Source organism: Delphinapterus leucas, chromosome 15, assembly GCF_059928025.1.
Source record: "Delphinapterus leucas isolate spDelLeu-1000000601 "Yukka" chromosome 15, BTC_Dleu_Yukka2, whole genome shotgun sequence".
Classification (NCBI taxonomy): Eukaryota; Metazoa; Chordata; class Mammalia; order Artiodactyla; family Monodontidae; genus Delphinapterus; species Delphinapterus leucas.
The window spans coordinates 37,014,816-37,034,649 of record NC_143143.1 but is presented as its reverse complement, the minus strand read 5'-3'; the positions used below and the strand labels follow the sequence as shown (position 1 = coordinate 37,034,649).

At 48.0% G+C, this 19,834-nt stretch overlaps 1 protein-coding gene across 5 annotated transcripts in view; it reads left to right on the top strand.

Annotated features, from left to right (window-relative positions):
- CRAMP1 (cramped chromatin regulator 1) overlaps positions 1-19,834 on the top strand; it is a 68,542-nt gene that overhangs the window by 15,320 nt on the left and 33,388 nt on the right. For all 5 annotated transcript variants that reach the window (XM_089896393.1, XM_089896391.1, XM_089896392.1 and 2 more), the window contains exons 4-5: positions 3,775-3,928; positions 17,440-17,523. In XM_089896393.1, the coding sequence (XP_089752519.1) occupies positions 3,775-3,928; positions 17,440-17,523 (238 nt within the window). The remainder of the gene's footprint in view (positions 1-3,774; positions 3,929-17,439; positions 17,524-19,834) is intronic.

Below are 19,834 nucleotides of genomic sequence, written 5' to 3'. Positions count from 1 at the left end.
GTGCCTCCCCAACCCCTCCTCCATGCTAGTTAGGACAGTTCTGGGCACAACTCAGCTTGGCTGGTCCCATCCCAGACTCCTCCCTGTGGCCAGGGGTAAAGGTTGTGGCCCCCATGACAGGGAGCTGGCGGGAAGACCAGTGGGATGAACGCCTGGACCAGCGTGGTTGTCCTCAACATCCTCTATACTCCATTTCACAAAGCCTGTTGCCAACTTTTCCTTTTCCCTTCTTACGTCTGTCTGTCCGTATTGCTGTCCAGTCTTGATTCCTATCTTACTCGCAGCCACGTGGCCAGCATCTTCTGCTTGCTTTTCACTGGGTCGATAATTGCTGGAGGCCTCATCTCTGCTGTGCTTCCCCTCCCGTGTTCTGTCTGCACTTCCCAGTGTCCTACAAATCCAGCTGCTGGGCATCTCCTGTTTCCTGCCATCTCTGTGACAGCTGTATGAATACTGCGAGTTCTCGTTTCAGTCTTTGAAATGTGTGCTTCACCTCCATATAGTTTTCTCTTTCCACTTTGCCTTTTTCACTGTTGCTGTTGTTGCCACCACCCTTTATTTACCTAGTTCATGGCTAAGTATAGAAATGCAAAGAAGTCCCCTCTAAGGGCCTGGCAGTCTTACTGGGAAAACGTAACAGGCACAGAAGAAGTGGGACTCTCAGAAGGTATATGCTGACAGATGCCACAAGAGTTCAGAAGGCAGCGTCCTTTGAGAACATGGGATGAGGAGTCACAAAGCCCAGATTCTAGTCCCCATCTGGGCTGTCAGGTCACCTCTGGGTTCGTTAACCCAGCTATGAAACGAAGTCCTGAGATTTAGAGGCCGTGTGTGTTTGTTTGCGTCACGGTTCTTGGTCAAGAGCTGAGGGGAGTTTTGTGGGAGAGGTGGTGCCTGAGCTGGACGCTGGAGGAAGGCACTTTAGGTGCAGCTCTGCCTTGCTCTGGTTCACCTGCCATTGCTTCTTTTAAAACAGTGAGTGAGCTTTCATTCTTTGAGGATTTTTACTCTTTGTTTTGGCTGCACCGTACGACATGTGGGATCTTAATTCCCTGACCAGGGATCGAACCCGTGCCCCATGCAGTGGAAGTGTGTAGTCTTAACCACTGGACTGCCAGGGAAGTCCCATAGCACTTTTACTTTTTGACCTTAATTTTTTTTTTTTTTTTTTTTGTGGTACATGGGCCTCTCACTGTTGTGGCCTCTCCCGTTGCGGAGCACAGGCTCCGGACACACAGCCTCAGCGGCCATAGCTTACGGGCCTAGCCACTCTGCGGCATGTGGGATCCTCCCGGACCGGGGCATGAACCCGTGTCCCCTGCATCGGCAGGCAGACTCTCAACCACTGCGCCACCAGGGAAGCCCTTGACCTTAAATTTTGAAACGATTTCAGAGTTGGAAAAAGCTGCAAAAAGAGTACAGAGAATGCTCTCATGCCCTTTAACCCGCTTTCCTGACACCCACGTAACTGCAGGGTGACCGGCAAAATGAGGAGAGTTAGTGTAATGTCATCAGTATTTGCACTGATGTCCTATTCTGGTTCAGGACCCCACGTTGCATTTGGTTGCCATGGCTCCTGGGTCCTCCCACCTGGGACAGATCCCTCAGTATTCCCTTTTTTTCCTGGTCTCTCACGACCTTGACATTTTTGAAGATTCCAAGTCTGTTCATTCATAGAGTGCCCCTCATTGGGCTTACCTGATGTTTCCGCACGGATAAGTTCATGTTTTGTGTTTTCTGTCAAGAGTACTGTGGGATTGCTGTGCATCCTTGGTGCATCCTGTCCAGAGTGTGCGGTGTGATCTGTCTCAGGCCTGGCTGTGTGAACCTTGATCACTGCATTCAGGTGGCATCTCCCAGGTTCTCCACTGCCAAGTCTTTTTTTCTTTTTTTTTTTTTTACTTTGAGACTATGTAAATACCCTGTTTCTCATCATTCTTTCTCCCACTAATTTAAGCAACCATTGCCTCTTCTTACCTGGAACAACTATTACTGTGGTGTTTACCCAGTGATGACCTTCTGATTCTGTTATTCTTTCTACATTTATTAAGTGGAAATCCCATGCAAGGAAAAGCTCTCCCTTCTCCTCCATTTATGTATTTATTCAATTATTTCTTTATACCTGTATGGACCCAGGGATACTTATTCTCTTCCATGGGTCATAATCCATTCATATCATTGTGACTTTGTTGCCCAGATTGTTCTAGATTTGCCCACTGGGAGCCTCTTCAGGTTGGCTGCTGTGTCCTTCTAACATGTTCCCCTTATGCTTTGAGCACTTTCTCACTTTCTGGCACCACAAGATATTCTAGACTCACCAGGTATTTTCCCTGCCCCAGACCTGGCATTGGCCATTTTTCCAAGGAGCCGTGGTTCCTTTTGGAAAGTGGGATTTAGAAACCAAGATCTGGGTACCAGAGGTGCTCAATGCTTCTGGGGTGCCATTACCTCCAGGTCCTTCCCAGTGCTTCTTGCTGGCTTGGTTTTGATAAAAGTATCAGTAGTTGATGAGTAGTATCAGTACTTGGTTCTCGTTGCATCAGTACCAGAACAGCACTGATGGGGACTGTTCTCTGGAACATAAATTCCATTCTGAAAATCTAAGATGTACTCAGCTTTTGCATGGAGGTGTTGAAGGAAGGCCCACAGATGTATTCAGAGCATATTCTGCATGATTCTCTTACTAAACATTCATATTTGTTATCCCTGTTCGAACATAGAATACCTTTTGTATGATCAAATCAGTGAAGCTGTTTCTGAATGGTTGATGTGTTGTTTTATTTTAAGATGCCAGATGTATAGCACCCTGAGCCCCTCCATCCTTGTGTTGTGTCTTCTGATTATTGTCTTCGTGGGGGTGTGTCATTTCATGGGCTCTAAAGAACTCTGGAGATTAAGCCCTTTGTCTAAGTCATGAGCTTCATGTTTCTACTGCTCCGGGGTCCTTGCCTCATTGGTATCCACGTGCTATGATAGTTCTGTTGCTGCATTATCCATTCTAATTGAAACCTGAGGTTCTGGGGAAGCCAGGTTGAAGTTCATGCACAAGTAGGAGCCATGAAGGATACTTGCTTAACCACAGCAGTCCCTTTTCTCCCTTTTCAGGAAGTGTCTGCATTGTACAGAAGGCTGCCTTGTTGTAACCTCGTGTTGTTTTTTTTTTTAACGTCTTTATTGGAGTATAATTGCTCTACAATGGTGTGTTAGTTCCTGCTTTATAACAAAGTGAATCAGCCATACATATACATATATCCCCATATCTCCTCCCTCTTGTGTCTCCCTCCCACCTTCCCTATAACCTCGTGCTTTTTTTTTTAAAGTTAGCTTTATTATCACCCTTTGTGTTATTTTATAAAGTATTAGACAATCTAGTTTTTCAAATAAATTTATTTATTTATTCATTTATTTAATTTTTGGGTGCATTGGGTCTTCGCTGCTGCACGCGGGCTTTCTCTAGTTGCAGTGAGTGGGGGCTACTCTTTGTTGCGGGGCACAGGCTTCTCATTGTGGTGGCTTCTCTTGTTGCAGAGCACAGGCTGTAGGCGCGCGGACTTCAGTAGTTGTGGCACACAGGCTTTAGTAGTTGTGGCTCACGGGCTCTAGAGTGCAGGCTCAGTAGTTGTGGCGCACGGGCTTAGTTGCTCCGCAGCATGTGGGATCTTCCCGGACCAGGGCTCGAACCTGTGTCCCCTGCATTGGCAGGCAGATTCTTAACCACTGCGCCACCAGGGAAGCCCCTAACCTCGTGCTTTCAATGTGGACTTCCTTTTCCAGCATGGGAAAGACTTTGAAGCGATTCAGAACAACATTGCTCTGAAATACAAGAAGAAAGGCAAGCCTGCCAGCATGGTGAAGAACAAGGAGCAGGTCCGGCACTTCTACTACCGCACGTGGCACAAGATCACCAAGTACATTGACTTCGACAACGGTGAGTGCCTAGGCTGGCTTCCTGGGGCCAGAGGCGGGGTGGCTTCTGGTCCAGGAGCCTGGCTTCCGCAAACCTGCAGGCCACACCTTCTGGCATTATTCTCACCCAGCCACACGGCCTGGGGTGTTCTCACCTCTGGTGCTTTGGCTGACAGGAGGCCTCGTAACTGGTGGTCAGGCTGAGTTACAAGGAAACCTGTGGTGTCTGAGTCCCTGGCTCGCTCCCCCCTGGGAGGGAGGGCACCGTGGTCCAGAATCACACCTCCCCGTTGCCCGCCCTTCTCCCAAGGGGGCCCCAGTGGGGTGAGGGTCGGGCAGGGCCTGGTGTGCGTCGGCCCGGGTGGAGGGCTGGCGTTCCAGGGATTTTCCCAGGCTCTTTTTCCAGGCTCTGTGTTTGAGTCCAGTTTGCATGGCTCCATCTTTATTTATTTATTTATATATTTATTTTTCTATTTTTATTTATTTTTTTTACATCTTTATTGGAGTATAATTGCTTTACAATGGTGTGTTAGTTTCTGCTTTATAACAAAGTGAATCAGTTATACATATACATATGTTCCCAAATCTCTTCCTTCTTGCGTCTCCCTCCCTCCCACCCTCCCTATCCCACCCCTCTAGGTGGTCACAAAGCACCGAGCTGATCTCCCTGTGCTATGCGGCTGCTTCCCACTAGCTATCTGTTTTACATTTGACAGTATATATATGTCCATGCCACTCTCTCACTTTGTCCCAGCTTACCCTTCCCCCTCCCCATATCCTCAAGTCCATTCTCTAGTAGGTCTGTGTCTTTATTCCTGTCTTACCCCTAGGTTCTTCATGACATTTTTTTTTTCTTAAATTCCATATATATGTGTTAGCATACGGTATTTGCCTTTCTCTTTCTGACGTACTTCACTCTGTATGACAGACTCTAGGTCCATCCACCTCATTACAAATAGCTCAATTTCATTTCTTTTTATGGCTGAGTAATATTCCATTGTATATATGTGCCACATCTTCTTTATCCATTCATCTGTTGATGGACACTTGGGTTGCTTCCATGTCCTGGCTATTGTAAATAGAGCTGCAATGAACATTTTGGTACATGACTCTTTTTGAATTATGGTTTTCTCAGGGTATATGCCCAGTAGTGGGATTGCTGGGTCATATGGTGATTCTATTTTAGTTTTTTAAGGAACCTTCATACTATTCTCCATAGTGGCTGTACCAATTCACATTCCCACCAACAGTGCAAGAGGGTTCCCTTTTCTCCACACCCTCTCCAGCATTTATTGTTTCTAGATTTTTTGATGATGGCCATTCTGACTGGTGTGAGATGACACCTCATTATAGTTTTGATTTGCATTTCTCTAATAATTAGTGATGTTGAGCAGCTTTTCATGTGCTTCTTGGCCATCTGTATGTCTTCTTTGGAGAAATGTCTATTTAGGTCTTCTGCCCATTTTTGGATTGGGTTGTTTGTTTTTCTAATACTGAGCTGCATGAGCTGTTATATTTTGGGGATTAATCCTTTGTCCATTGATTCGTTTGCAAATATTTTCTCCCATTCTGAGAGTTGTCTTTTGGTCTTGTTTTTGGTTTCCTTTGCTGTGCAAAAGCTTTGAAGTTTCATTAGGTTCCATTTGTTTATTTTTGTTTTTATTTCCATTTCTCTAGGAGGTGAGTCAAAAAGGATCTTGCTGTGATTTATGTCCTAGAGTGTTCTGCCTATGTTTTCCTCTAAGAGTTTGATAGTCTCTGGCCTTACATTTAGGTCTTTAATCCATTTTGAGCTTATTTTTGTGTATGGTGTTAGGGAGTGATCTAATCTCATGCTTTTACATGTACCTGTCCAGTTTTCCCAGCACCACTTATTGAAGAGGCTGTCCTTTCTCCACTGTACATTCCTGCCTCCTTTATCAAAGATAAGGTGACCATATGTGTGTGGGTTTATCTCTGGGCTTTCTATCCTGTTCCATTGATCTATCTTTCTGTTTTTGTGCTAGTACCATACTGTCTTGATTACTGTAGCTTTGTAGTATAGTCTGAAGTCAGGGAGCCTGATTCCTCCAGCTCCGTTTTTCGTTCTAAAGATTGCTTTGGCTATTCGGGATCTTTTGTGTTTCCATGCAAATTGTGAAATTTTTTGTTCTAGTTCTGTGAAAAATGCCAGTGGTAGTTTGATAGGGATTGCATTGAATCTGTAGATGGCTTTGGGTAGTAGAGTCATTTTCACAATGTTGATTCTTCCAATCCAAGAACATGGTATATCTCTCCATCTGTTTGTATCATCTTTAATTTCTTTCATCAGTGTCTTATAATTTTCTGCATACAGGTCTTTGTCTCCTTAGGTAGGTTTATTCCTAGATATTTTATTCTTTTTGTTGCAGTGGTAAATGGGAGTGTTTTCTTGATTTCACTTTCAGATTTTTCATCATTAGTGTATAGGAATGCCAGAGATTTCTATGCATTAATTTTGTATCCTGCTACTTTACCAAATTCATTGATTAGCTCTAGTAGTTTTCTGGTGACATCTTTAGGATTCTCTGTGTATAGTATCATGTCATCTGCAAACACTGACAGCTTTACTTCTTCTTTTCCAATTTGGATTCCTTTTATTTCCTTTTCTTCTCTGATTGCTGTGGCTAAAACTTCCAAAACTATGTTGAATAAGAGTGGTGAGAGTGGGCAACCTTGTCTTGTTTCTGATCTTAGTGGAAATGCTTTCAGTTTTTCACCATTGAGGACGATGTTGGCTGTGGGTTTGTCATATATGGCCTTTATTATGTTGAGGAAAGTTCCCTCTATGCCTACTTTCTGGAGGGTTTTTATCATAAATGGGTGTTGAGTTTTGTCAAAAGCTTTCTCTACATCTATTGACATGACCATATGGTTTTTCTCCTTCTGTTTGTTAATATGGTGTATCACATTGATTGATTTGCGTATGTTGAAGAATCCTTGCATTCCTGGAATAAACCCCATTTGATCATGGTGTATGATCCTTTTAATGTGCTGTTGGATTCTGTTTGCTAGTAGTTTGTTGAGGATATTTGTATCTATGTTCATCAGTGATATTGGCCTGTAGTTTTCTTTCTTTGTGACATCCTTGTCTGGTTTTGGTATCAGGGTGATGGTGGCCTCGTAGAATGCGTTTGGGAGTGTTCCACCCTCTGCCATATTTTGGAAGAGTTTGAGAAGGATAGGTGTTAGCTCTTCTCTAAATGTTTGATAGAATTCTCCTGTGAAGCCATCTGGTCCTGAGCTTTTGTTTGTTGGAAGTTATTGTTGTTGTTTTTTTTTTTTTGCGGTACGCGGGCCTCTCACTGCTGTGACCTCTCCTGTTGCGGAACACAGGCTCTGGATGCGCAGGCCCAGTGGCCATGGCTCATGGGCCCAGCCACTCCGCGGCACGTGGGATCCTCCCAGACTGGGGCATGAACCTGTGTCCCCTGCATCGGCAGGCGGACTCCCAACCACTGCGCCACCAGGGAAGCCCCTGTTGGAAGATTTTTAATCACAGTTTCAATTTCAGTGCTTGTGATTGGTCTGTTCATATTTTCTGTTTCTTCCTGATTCAGTCTTGGCAGGTTGTGCATTTCTAAGAATTTGTCCATTTCTTCCAGGTTGTCCATTTTATTGGCATAGAGTTGCTTGTAGTAATCTCTCATGATCTTTTGTACTTCTGCAGTGTCAGTTGTTACTTCCCTTTTTTCATTTCTAATTCTATTGATTTGAGTCTTCTCCCTTTTTGTCTTGATGGGTCTGGCTAATTGTTTATCAATTTTGTTTATCTTCTCAAAGAACCAGCTTTTAGTTTTATTGATCTTTGCTATCGTTTCCTTCATTTCTTTTTCATTTATTTCTGATCTGATCTTTATGATTTCTTTCCTTCTGCTAACTTTGGGGTTTTATTGTTCTTTCTCTAATTGCTTTAGGTGCAAGGTTAGGTTGTTTATTCGAGATGTTTCCTGTTTCTTAAGGTAGGATTGTATTGCTATAAACTTCCCTCTTAGAACTGCTTTTGCTGCATCCCATAGGTTTTGGGTCTTTGTGTCTCCATTGTCCTTTGTTTCTAGGTATTTTTTGATTTCCTCTTTGATTTCTTCAGTGATCACTTCGTTATTAAGTAGTGTATTGTTTAGCCTCCATGTGTTTGTATTTTTTTACAGATCTTTTCCTGTAATTGATATCTAGTCTCATAGCGTTGTGGTCGGAAAAGATACTTGATACAATTTCAGTTTTCTTAAATTTACCAAGGCTTGATTTGTGACCCAAGATATGATCTATCCTGGAGAATGTTCCATGAGCACTTGAGAAAAATGTGTATTCTGTTGTTTTTGGATGGAATGTCCTATAAATATCAATTAAGTCCATCTTGTTTAATGTATCATTTAAAGCTTGTGTTTCCTTATTTATTTTCATTTTGGATGATCTGTCCATTGGTGAAAGTGGGGTGTTAAAGTCCCCTAATATGAATGTGTTACTGTCGATTTCCTCTTTCATGGCTGTTAGTATTTGCCTTATGTATTGAGGTGCTCCTATGTTGGGTGCATAAATATTTACAATTGTTATATCTTCTTCTTGGATCGATCTGTTGATCATTATGTAGTGTCCTTCTTTGTCTCTTCTAATAGTCTTTATTTTAAAGTCCATTTTGTCTGATATGAGAATTGCTACTCCAGCTTTCTTTTGGTTTCCATTTGCATGGAATATCTTTTTCCATCCCCTCACTTTCAGTCTGTATGTGTCTCTAGGTCTGAAGTGGGTCTCTTGTAGACAGCATTTATATGGGTCTTGTTTTTGTATCCATTCAGCCAGTTTGTGTCTTTTGGTGGGAGCATTTAATCCATTTACATTTAAGGTCATTATAGATATGTATGTTCCTATACCCATTTTCTTAATTGTTTTGGGTTTGTTATTATAGGTCTTTTCCTTTTGTGTTTCTTGCCTAGAGAAGATCCTTTAGCATTTGTTGTAAAGCTGGTTTGGTGGTGCTGAACTCTCAGCTTTTGCTTGTCTGTAAAGGTTTTAATTTCTCCATCAAATCTGAATGAGATCCTTGCTGGGTAGAGTAATCTTGGTTGTAGGTTTTTCTCCTTCAACACTTTAAATATGTCCTGCCAGTCCCTTCTGGCTTGCAGAGTTTCTGCTGAAAGATCAGCTGTTAACCTTATGGGGATTCCCTTGTGTGTTATTTGTTGTTTTTCCCTTGCTGCTTTTAATGTGTTTTCTTTGTATTTAATTTTTGACAGTTTGATTAATATGTGTCTTGGTGTGTTTCTCCTTGGATTTATCCTGTATGGGACTCTGTGTGCTTCCTGGACTTGATTAACTATTTCCTTTCCCATATTAGGGAAGTTTTCAACTATAATCTCTTCAAATATTTTCTCAGTGCCTTTCTTTTTCTCTTCTTCTTCTGGAACCCCTATAATTCCAATGTTGGTACGTTTAATGTTGTCCCAGAGGTCTCTGAGACTGTCCTCAGTTCTTTTCATTCTTTTTTCTTTATTCTGCTCTGCAGTAGTTATTTCCACTATTTCTTCCAGGTCACTTATCCGTTCTTCTGCCTCAATTATTCTGCTATGGATCCCTTCTAGAGTATTTTTAATTTCATTTATTGTGTTGTTCATCGTCGCTTGTTTCATCTTTAGTGCTTCTAGGTCATTGTTAAATGTTTCTTGCGTTTTCTCTATTCTATATCCAAGATTTTGGATCATCTTTACTGTCATTATTCTGAATTGTTTTTCAGGTAGACTGCCTATTTCCTCTTCATTTGTTAGGTCTGGTGGGGTTTTATCTTGCTCCTTCATCTGCTGTGTGTTTTTCTGTCTTCTCATTTTGCTTATCTTACTGTGTTTGGGGTCTCCTTTTTGCAGCCTGCAGGTTCGTAGTTCCCGTTGTTTTTGGTGTCTGTCCCCAGTGGGTAAAGTTGGTTCAGTGGGTTGTGAAGGCTTCCTGGTGGAGGGGACTAGTGCCTGTGTTCTGATGGATGAGGCTGGATCTTGTCTTTCTGGTGGGCAGGTCCACGTCTGGTGGTGTGTTTTGGGGTGTCTGTGGCCTTATTATGATTTTAGGCAGCCTCTCTGCTAATGGGTGGGGTTGTGTTCCTGTCTTGCTAGTTGTTTGGCATAGGGTGTGCAGCACTGTAGCTTGCTGGTTGTTGAGTGAAGCTGGGTGTTGGTGTTGAGATGGAGATCTCTGGGAGATTTTCACCGTTTGATATTACGTGGAGCTGGGAGGTCTCTTGTGGACCAGTGTCCTGAAGTTGGTTCTCCCACCTCAGAGGCACAGCACTGACTCCTGGTTGCAGCACCAAGAGCCTTTCATCCACACGGCTCAGAATAAAAGGGAGAAAAAGTAGAAAGAAAGAAAGAGGATAAAAGAAAATAAAGTAAGGTAAAATAAAATAAAATTATTAAAATAAAAAAATAATTATTAAGAAAAAATTAAAAAAAAAATGGACGGATAGAACCCTAGGACAAATGGTGAAAGCAAAGATATACAGACAAAATCTCACACAGAAGCATACACATACACACTTACAAAAAGAGGAAAAGGGGAAAAACTAATAAATCTTGCTCTCAAAGTCCACCTCCTCAATTTGGGATGATTCGTTGTCTATTCAGGTATTCCACAGATGCAGGGTACATCAAGTTGATGGTGGAGATTTAATCCACTGCTCCTGAGGCTGCTGGGAGAGATTTCCCTTTCTCTTCTTTGTTCGCACAGCTCCTGGGGTTCTGCTTTGGATTTGGCCCCGCCTCTGCATGTAGGTCGCTGGAGGGCGTCTGTTCTTCGCTCAGACAGGACGGGGTTAAAGGAGCCGCTGATTCCGGGGCTCTGGCTCACTCAGGCTGGGGGGAGGGAGGGGTACGGAGTGCGGGGCGGGCCTGCGGCGGCAGAGGCTGGCATGATGTTGCAGCAGCCTGAGGCGTGCCGTGCGTTCTCCCGGGGAAGTTGTCCCTGGATCCCGGGACCCTGGCAGTGGCGGGCTGCACAGGCTCCCCGGAAGGGAGGTGTGGAGAGTGACCTGTGCTCGCACACAGGCTTCTTGGTGGAGGCAGCAGCAGCCTTAGTGTCTCATGCCTGTCTCTGGGGTCCGCTCTGTTAGCCCTGGCTCACGCCTGTCTCTGGAGCTCCTTTAAGTAGCGCTCTTAATCCTATCTCCTCGAGCACTGGGACACAAAGAGGAAAGAAAAAGTCTCTTGCCTCTTCAGCAGCTCCAGACTTTTTCCTGGATTCCCTCCCGGCTAGCCGTGGTGCACTAACCCCCTGCAGGCTGTGTTCACACCGCCAACCCCATCCCGGCGCTCCGACCGAAGCCCGAGCCTCAACCCCCAGCCCCGCCCGCCCCGGCGGGTGAGCAGGCAAGCCTCTCGGCCTGGTGAGTGCCGGTCGTCCCTGATCCTCTGTGCGGGAATCTCTCCGCTTTGCCCTCCGCACCCCTGTTGCTGCGCTCTCCTCCGCGGCTCCGAAGCTTCCCCCCTCCGCCACCCGCAGTCTCCGCCCTCGAAGGGGCTCCTAGTGTGTGGAAACCTTTCCTCCTTCACGGCTCCCTCCCACTGGTGCAGGTCCCATCCCTATTCTTTTGTCTCTGTTTATTCTTTATTCTTTTGCCCAGCCCAGGTTTTGGGAGGTCTGAGGTCTCCTGCCAGCATTCAGTAGGTGTTCTGTAGGGGTTGTTCCACGTGTAGATGTATTTCTGATGTATCTGTGGGGAGGAAGGTAATCTCTGCGTCTTACTCTTACGCCATCTTCCCCTAGATCCATGGCTTCATCTTTAATTCGTTAGTCTAGGTCATCGCCAGGTGCGGTTCTGACTTCCTGCTCAGAGCATCTCTGTCCTAAGGGGAGGAATTGCTGCCTCCTGTGTCCGCACGCCAGGAGAATCCTGTGTCTGTGTCGTTCCTGCTGCTTCTCTCGTCGATTGGTCTCTCCACATGTGTGCTTCCACTGACTGCACTGATTTCTGACACACCCTCCAAATAACATCAGTTCTGATCCAGATTAATCGTGGTTGCTGTGGTCACGTTACTCCCTTTTGTACCTTTGTCTGTACCCTGCAGGTGTTCTCTTGGCCAGTCAGTGTGCCCTAGCCTCCCCCCGCTGACCCATCTGGCTCTCCTCGCTGGCTCTCCCTTAGGTCGGGATGCCAGGGCTAGGGATTCCTCCTCCGGCCTTAGAAAAGCCCAGAGACAGTGATTCAAGCTGTCTTTTTCTGTAAAAGGTCAGATGGTGAATATAGATATTTTTGGCTTTGGGGTTTTATGGTCTTTATTGAAACCACTTCACTCTGCTTTCTAGCTCATTGTGGATAATACATAGAGGAACACATGTTGCTGCATTTGCCTGTTTAAAAAGAGAGCCCTTGGGCCGGATCTGGCCTGCGATTTGCTGTCCTCTGCCCTGGAGAAGTCCTTCCTCCCTGCCATCGGCCAGCACTGGGGCTCTCAGGGACTGGGAGGTCCCAGGGTCTGGTGATGGTTGTTATGGTCACTGCATTTCCCATCTGCTTCTATCTTTTTTTTTGTTTTTTGTTTTTTTTGGCCACGCCACGTGGCTTGCAGGATCTTAGTTCCCTGACCAGGGACTGAACCCGGGCCCCAGCAGTGAAAGAGCAGAGTCCTAACCACTGGACTGCCAGGGAATCCGCAACTGGTTCTGTCCTACGACACTGTCCCCTGAATGTATTTCCCTTTGAATCTTTGGGGGCACCTCTTACTCACCTGTCAGTGTTTCTGGTTCTACTCCGAGCTTCTCAGATCTGTTCTCACCACCTGGCCTGCCTTGGTCCTGCCCTAGACCAGTGCTGCTGGTCCTGCCCTTCGTAACCCAGCCTTTGAGCTGTGAGATCCACCCAAAATGTTCATCTGCCTGGCCGCTCCCTTGCCTGAGCCCCCTTCCTCTGCCCCACTAGAGACCTGCACCATGACCTGCCACGGCCCCGGCAATGGAGTCACCTGCCTCCTTACCTGCACTTTCCTTCACACCTTGACTCCTGCCACACTCCTGCCACTCCCACCTGGTCGTCCTCCCTAACCTGTTCACCAGGACTCAGCTCCTGTGTCAGTTGTCCCAGAAATACTCCCCTGAATCCTCTCTTGTCCCCACTGCCGCCTGTGGTTGGGCACGTGGCATGCTCTTCCCTGGAGGTGCCTGTAATGCGCTTGCTCGGGTGGAGGAGAAAGCCCTGGCTCGGCGGTGGAGGCCCTGGCCCCTGTCCACCCCAACAATGCGGGGAGTGGAGGTCCGAGTCCAGGCAGCATCCTCTTCCCATTGTACCCCTCTCGCTCTGTCTCCTGACTTTTGTCTGCCTTACAAGTACTGTTTTCACACCACCTTTTCATGTCGATGTAGAATTTCTCCATGTGTTTGTTTTTTAAATGACATCTGTTTTAGTTTTTTCAGTATTAGTAAGTTTTCTTAACCTAATGCTTGGTGATCAGTTCTTTAATTAATTAATTAATTTTTTTTTAATTTGGCTGCATCAGGTCTTAGTAGCGGCATGCGGTATCTTTCGTTGTGGTGCACGGGCTTCTTTCTGTTTGTGGCACGTGGGCTCAGTAGTTGTGGCATGGCATGTGAGATCTTAGTTCCCTGACCAGGGCTTGAACCTGCGTCCCCTGCGTAGGAAGGTGGATTCTTAACCACTGGACCACCAGGGAAGTCCCTCCGTGTGGTTTATATATATGTATATATATATATATATATACACACATATATATGTTTATTTATTTATTTATTTATTTATTTATTTTTGGCTCTGTTGGGTCTTCATTTCTGTGCGAGGGCTTTTTCCAGTTTTGACGAGCGGGGGCCACTCTTCATCGCGGTCCTCTCACTGTCACGGCCTCTCGTTGTGAAGCACAGGCTCCAGATGCGCAGGCTCAGTAGTTGTGGCTCACGGGCCCAGTTGCTTCGCGGCATGTGGGATCCTCCCAGACCAGGGCTTGAACCCGTGTCCCCTGCATCGGCAGCAGATTCTCAACCACTGTGCCACCAGGGGAGCCCTCCATGTGTTTTTTATTAAATGTATTTGTTTGAGTGGAGGTACTACAAATGAATACATTTTACCTTTCCTTTTGGATTTGGAAGTCACTTACAGTGTTTTTAAATAACACAGGGTGGATATCTTTATTCATATAGCACTCTTCTTCAGATAAATTCACACAATTGAGGTAAAATTATACTAACGTTACTGCTAATTGTCTCATTGTGAACATCCCGTCACAGCACTGTCTGACAACCCTCCCGGAAGGTGCGTGTCCGGCCCTCTGTCCTGGGGGTCTGTCTGCCTCTCCCCGCATTTCCCATCTGGTTCTGTCCATGACAAAGGCAGAAAGGAGTACCTGACAGACGAGTGCATGTTGCTCTGGGCAAGTCCTGTTTCATGCGAGGCCCCACGTGCAGTGCCTGCTTTCTGCTGAGTTTATGACCCCACCGAGGTTCTCTCTGGCCAGTTAAATCCTTTTGCTTCTCACGAGTCTTTTTAAGGTATCTTTCCTGCTTAAAAGCCTTCTGCTTCAGGGGCCGCCCGTCCAGCCTGACATCTTGATGAGGAAGATACAACACAAAGAGAATGGTGGCTCCAACCTCTTCTAGTGCCATATCTGCGTAGTGAGGTTGCTGCTCCTTCTAGGGACCCTGGGAAGTGGGCGCTCAGTTTCCACGCTTTGCAGCAGTCCCTCGGTCTGACCCACAAGTCTTTTGCTACTGGTGTGTGTGCGTGTGCATGTGCGCGTGGGCGCACGCGCGTGTGCTCTCAGTGTCCATGTGGCCATGAACGTAAGCCTCTCGATGGCTGTGGTGCTTTGTGGCAAGTTGGCAGCATTTTGTTCTTTGTCAGGCCGTCTCCACGGAGTCTGTTTCTGCTGGCTGTGCCCATCCTTAGCTCAGACTGTTGCTCACATCCCTAGTTGATTTGAAAATATCGACTCTGGTCCTGTCGAGTCCAGTGTGCTGTTGTTAATATCTGTCATCATCACGAACACCCTCCCTCCCTCCAGGCTGGCACGCAGAAACGAGTTTTAGCTGTTTGGCTCTTTCTCTGTCTTCCGCATTTCTCTTTTTTGTTGTTACATAGTCTGTTCTTCCTGAAAGTCATTCCACGAGAGCAGGTCTTTCATCTGCTTTGGCTGGTCTCGAAACACTCACTTCCAATGTGAAGCCCTCAGCAACACGAGAAGAGGAAGGGGGTAGGAAGCTACCTGGAGATCAGGCGGTGGGGGGTCATTCCCGGAGCCGTGCTCTAGCACGTTCTGTGCTTTCACCGCCACCAGGCTATGGGCAGAGTGGACCACCCAGGCTCCCGGTGTGGACGTGGTGCATCGTCTGCCCTGAGGTCCAGAGGCGTGTCGCAGGGCGGCCACACTGGGCTCTGTGGGACATCTAGAGTGGATGTGTCTTTTCTGGGCATTTTTGTCACCTCCCCCTGCTGGACAGCCTCCTAAACTCCCCTCCCCCAGTGGAGGTATCATTCCCCTTCAGCCCTTTTTCCAACTTGGATGAAGGGTGGATGCATCAGCCGCCCTCAGTTCCACAGTTAGCTCTGCAGGGTCAGCCCCGCTGGCGCCATTCTCCCTTCTCTGCAGTGTCTTCTTTTTTTAAACTTTTTTTTAAAAAATTTATTTATTTTTGGCTGCGTTGGGTCTTCATTGCTGCGCTTGGGCTTTCTCTAGTTGCAGTGAGCCGGGGCTACTCTTCATTGCAGTACATGGGCTTCTCATTGCAGTGGCTTCTCTTGTTACAGAGCATGGGCTCTAGACACATGGGCTTCAGTAGTTGCAGCACACAGGCTCAGTAGTTGTGGCTTACAGGCTCTAGAGTGCAGGCTCAGTAGTTGTGGCACATGGGCTTAGTTGCTCTGTGGCATGTGGGATCTTCCCAGACCAGGGCTCGAACCCTTGTCCCCTGCATTGGCAGGCGGATTCTTAACCACTGCGCCACCAGGGAAGCCCCTCTGTAGTGTCTTCTGCCTGACCCACATGCCCTTGGTGTCCCGGTGTGGCGCCATGGGAAGTGCCTTCTTTCTGTTGAGCTGAGGGCTGCACCGAGGTCTCTCGCTGGTCCTGATCACCTTTCAGAGCTGGTGGCAGCCGGTTGACCGTGTGAGGCCAGAGGCCTGCCCGCCTCTTGGTGCTGCACTGGTAGTCACACTGGGTTCCACGCTGTGCAGCTGTTTTGCAGCCCCTCCCCCAGCCCCAGCAACCACGGAGCCACAGATCTTTGTCTCTCCTGGACGCTTCATATCAGTGGAGTCATACAATGCGGGGCCTTTAGTGTCCGGTTTCTTTCACTGAGCATGACGTTTTCCAGGTGCTTCCAGGTTGTATGGTGTGTTAGGCTTTTGTAGCGTCCGTTCATTCCTTTCTATGGCTGAGTACTGTTCCATTGTCTGAAAGCCCACATTTGTTTATCGACTGCATAGTGGATCGTAAGGTTCCCGAGTAGTGGTCCCTGTAAGAGTCCGCTGAGACTGTCGGTCTTTCTCTCAGGAGAACCTTCGGGAATGGTTGGCGTGTGATCTTAGCAGAGCCCCAGGCTCCTCAGAGGCTATCCGAGGTTCAGAATCCTTGTTTTAGGTCATTCATTCAGAACTTTACTTTCTATTTACTAATATACTTTTCTTTTCCTTTCCTATTGTTGTAATCACACACAGCCAAATCTTTGAAAGGGGGTCTCTGGGGAGAGAACAGTTGTGAGAGGGACACATGGCAGTGGTCACTGCCCTGTGAGATGATCAGAAAGGGGCCAACTGGGCAGTAACCAGACTTACAAGGCGCCGTCAGGCTTGGCTTCACACAATACACTCAAGGTAACAGTGGCTTGAGCACGTGAGGATTTCTTTCCTGGCGTCAGAGACGCCTGCAGGTAGGTGTCCAGGGTGGGCATCGGGGCCGAATCAGTCTGTTACAGAGCCTCTGGAGCCTCCCTCAGCACTTCTGCTCATACCTGGTGATGTCTCCTCCAGCCACGAGCAGGCTATACATGGGCTGGCTTAACCCTGGGTGTTGCCTCCCAAATCACGCTGTGGTCTGCTGCTGACAAGCAAGGGGGCGTCCGGAGCACTCAAGCCACATTTCCTCTTCCTTCTGGCCCCAGGCCTGGGGCGAGTTGTCTGTCGTCCCAGGAGGCATGAGAGGTGGGCCTCCTTGGTTCCAGTGCTGCCAGCCCCTCATTGAGCTTGGGTGGATTCTGTGCACAGAGAAGGTGGTCCTGACCCTCCTCTGCCTCGTGGAAGCCGGCCATGCTGGACGTCCCGTTTTCCTCTCTGGGGAAATTGCGCTGCCTGTTAGGACTAGTTTTCTAAACCACCCCCTTTTTCTCTTTTAACTTTTTATTTTGAAAATTGCAAAAACAGCACCATGTTGCCGTGTACTCTGCCCAGTATCCCCTGATGTTAACGCCCCATGGTCCATGGTGCAGTGGTCAAAGCCAAGAAGTGTCCCCCAGCACCCTGGTGTGCACAAGCTGGGCAAGCCCCGCACATCTGTGTTTTCTCCTTCTAAAGCCGCAACCTTTCCTCATTTTCAGTGTTCTCTCGCGGGCTGAAGAAGTCGTCCCAGGAGCTGTATGGCCTGATCTGCTATGGGGAGCTGCGCAAGAAGATCGGGGGCTGTGAGTACCCTTTGTTCAGGGGTGGCCTCCTCCCGGCAGGGCCTGCCTGCTATCCTCTTACAGTTAGAGTTTTAGTACTGGGGGCTCTTCTGTTTTCTCTCCGACTTACATTTTGAAAACATTTTAACTCACAGAACGTTTTAATATACCGAAAAATCAAAGGAGAACATAACAACCCCCACATACCATCATTTAGATTCATGGGTCCTGAACCTTGGCCTTGTTTGTGTTACTGTCTCTCTTGTTCCTGTCCCTCCTCCACACACTTGCATTTTTTCTTGCTCAGCTGTGTGACTGTAAGTTGCAGCCGTCTGAGCCCCCTCTAAACCCCTCAGCCATTGGCCCTAGTGAACAACGACATTCTTCTGCATGCCCAGCAAGTACATTTAAGATTTATCAAGTGGGTACCACAGCCTCACCTGGTATCCTGCCCAAACTCAGATCTCCCAGTGCGTCCCACCATGCCAGGCAGGGCATGCCTATCGGGAACAGTGCCCGCTCACAGCTGCTGTGTCTCTTGAGTCTTGACCTAGAACAGCCCCCACTTTCTGGCCTTTCCCGACCCTGGTACACTGAAGGGTCTGGGCCCCTCCCTTTGCCTTGCTCTGAGCATCTCCTTGTAACTAGATTCCTTTTAGATGCACAGGTGCTCTGGCCTCCACATGTGACCACAGACAAGAGGCCTCAGCCTCGCCTCTCCAGCCCCCAGTTGTCCGCCTGTCACTTGGGTTGGAAGGGCACACACCCGCAGGGCCACTCTGAAGATTAAATGAGACACTATGAGATGATTGTAAGCTGTAACCTAACACGTCATAGTCGGGCAGGAGGGCGGGCAGGGCGGGCATTCCCTGGGTGACCCGCCCTTCCTGAAACAGGCAAGAAGTCCAGGAGCCTCCGAAGGAAGGGACAGGCGGCCTGGCTCCCCACCCCATGCTCCTGCAGGCTAACGACTTACTTAAACAAACCCCCGGCTCCTGCTTTGAGTGTTGTTGAGGGGGCTCTGGGGCCCCACCCCCTGGAATCCCTGCTTCCTTGTCCATCCTCCTCTCTGTCCTTGCCCTAAAATACTCCTGGTCCTGGCAACATGCTGGGGCCCCGTCCTCCATCTCCCACATCCCAGCATCCCAGCCCGAGTGCTCCCCACAGGAGGCAGGCCTCATCCTCTTGTCAGCTTCCTGTTACCCTTGGGGTGTCATCTGGGTCCCCCGACCCAAGGGGCCTCTGCACTTAGACTTCAGCGCGTCTTCCTGCCTGGCGTCCCCTCCAGCTCATCTGCTCCTGCTGGTGACAACTGGTTGGTCCCTCTTGGTCCAGCAGCACTCAAGTGCACGTGTACACACATATGCACACACACACACACACGCACGCACGCACATCCCCGTGAGGCCCCACCTGGGCTTGGGGCTCCCAAAGCTGCTTCACAGCACTCCACCCTGGTGGGGCCCTCATTCTGAGCCCCCACTGCACCCACCCACTGATCCACCTGCTGGGACACTATTGTGTCCTTTGTTGAAGGTTTGTGGGGGAAGGAGCTCGCTGGGATGGGCAGTTGTCTGCGTGCCCTGCACACCGTGGTAGCCTTTTCTGGGCTACTGGGAACACGTGTCTGAGCTCCAGTGGTCAGAGCGTGCTCTTTGTTAACACACTTTTTGTAACTGAGGTCTCCAGACGTCCGATTCTTAAGACATAGACTGAGTCTTTGCTGGGTTCCTGGTCCTTTGACACACCTCACCTTGTGTCACAGCAGCTGCATGAGCTGGGCGGCGTTCCCCCTTGAAAAGGGCCTGAGGACCCTCAGTTTTGATGGAAACGGATGACCATTCAAGCCTCCTGGGCTATTGAGTGACAAGTCACACTTTGCCCCAGGCCTGGTGCCATGTGGGTATCAGGACAGGCCGGGGAAGACCTTGGCTGTCTGCAGTCCTCACCAGTTGGTTGAAATGGCTTCTCTTCAAAGGGAGGTTGCTTACATGGTGCTCCCATCTGGTGACTTGAACCCCGAAGTTGTGGTGGTCCCACCCTGCGGGCCTTCTGTCACTCTGTCCCTCCAGGCTGCCGGATGCAGGACCTGTGGGCCCTTCCCTCCCCTTTGGTCTCAGCTCACAGGTCCATGAACGTCCCCGACAGGCTGGCTCTCGTGTCACATGCTCACACATAGCCCCAGCGGTCACTTACGCTGACTGTGCTTGTGTGGTCCATGCTGTTGGAGGGCAGGGTTGCATCTGGCTTGTTTAGGGATGGGGTCTGCGTTTGCCCTCCCTGGTGCCAAGCACTATTTCCTGAAGATCCGTTTCCATCTGGCACATGTCCC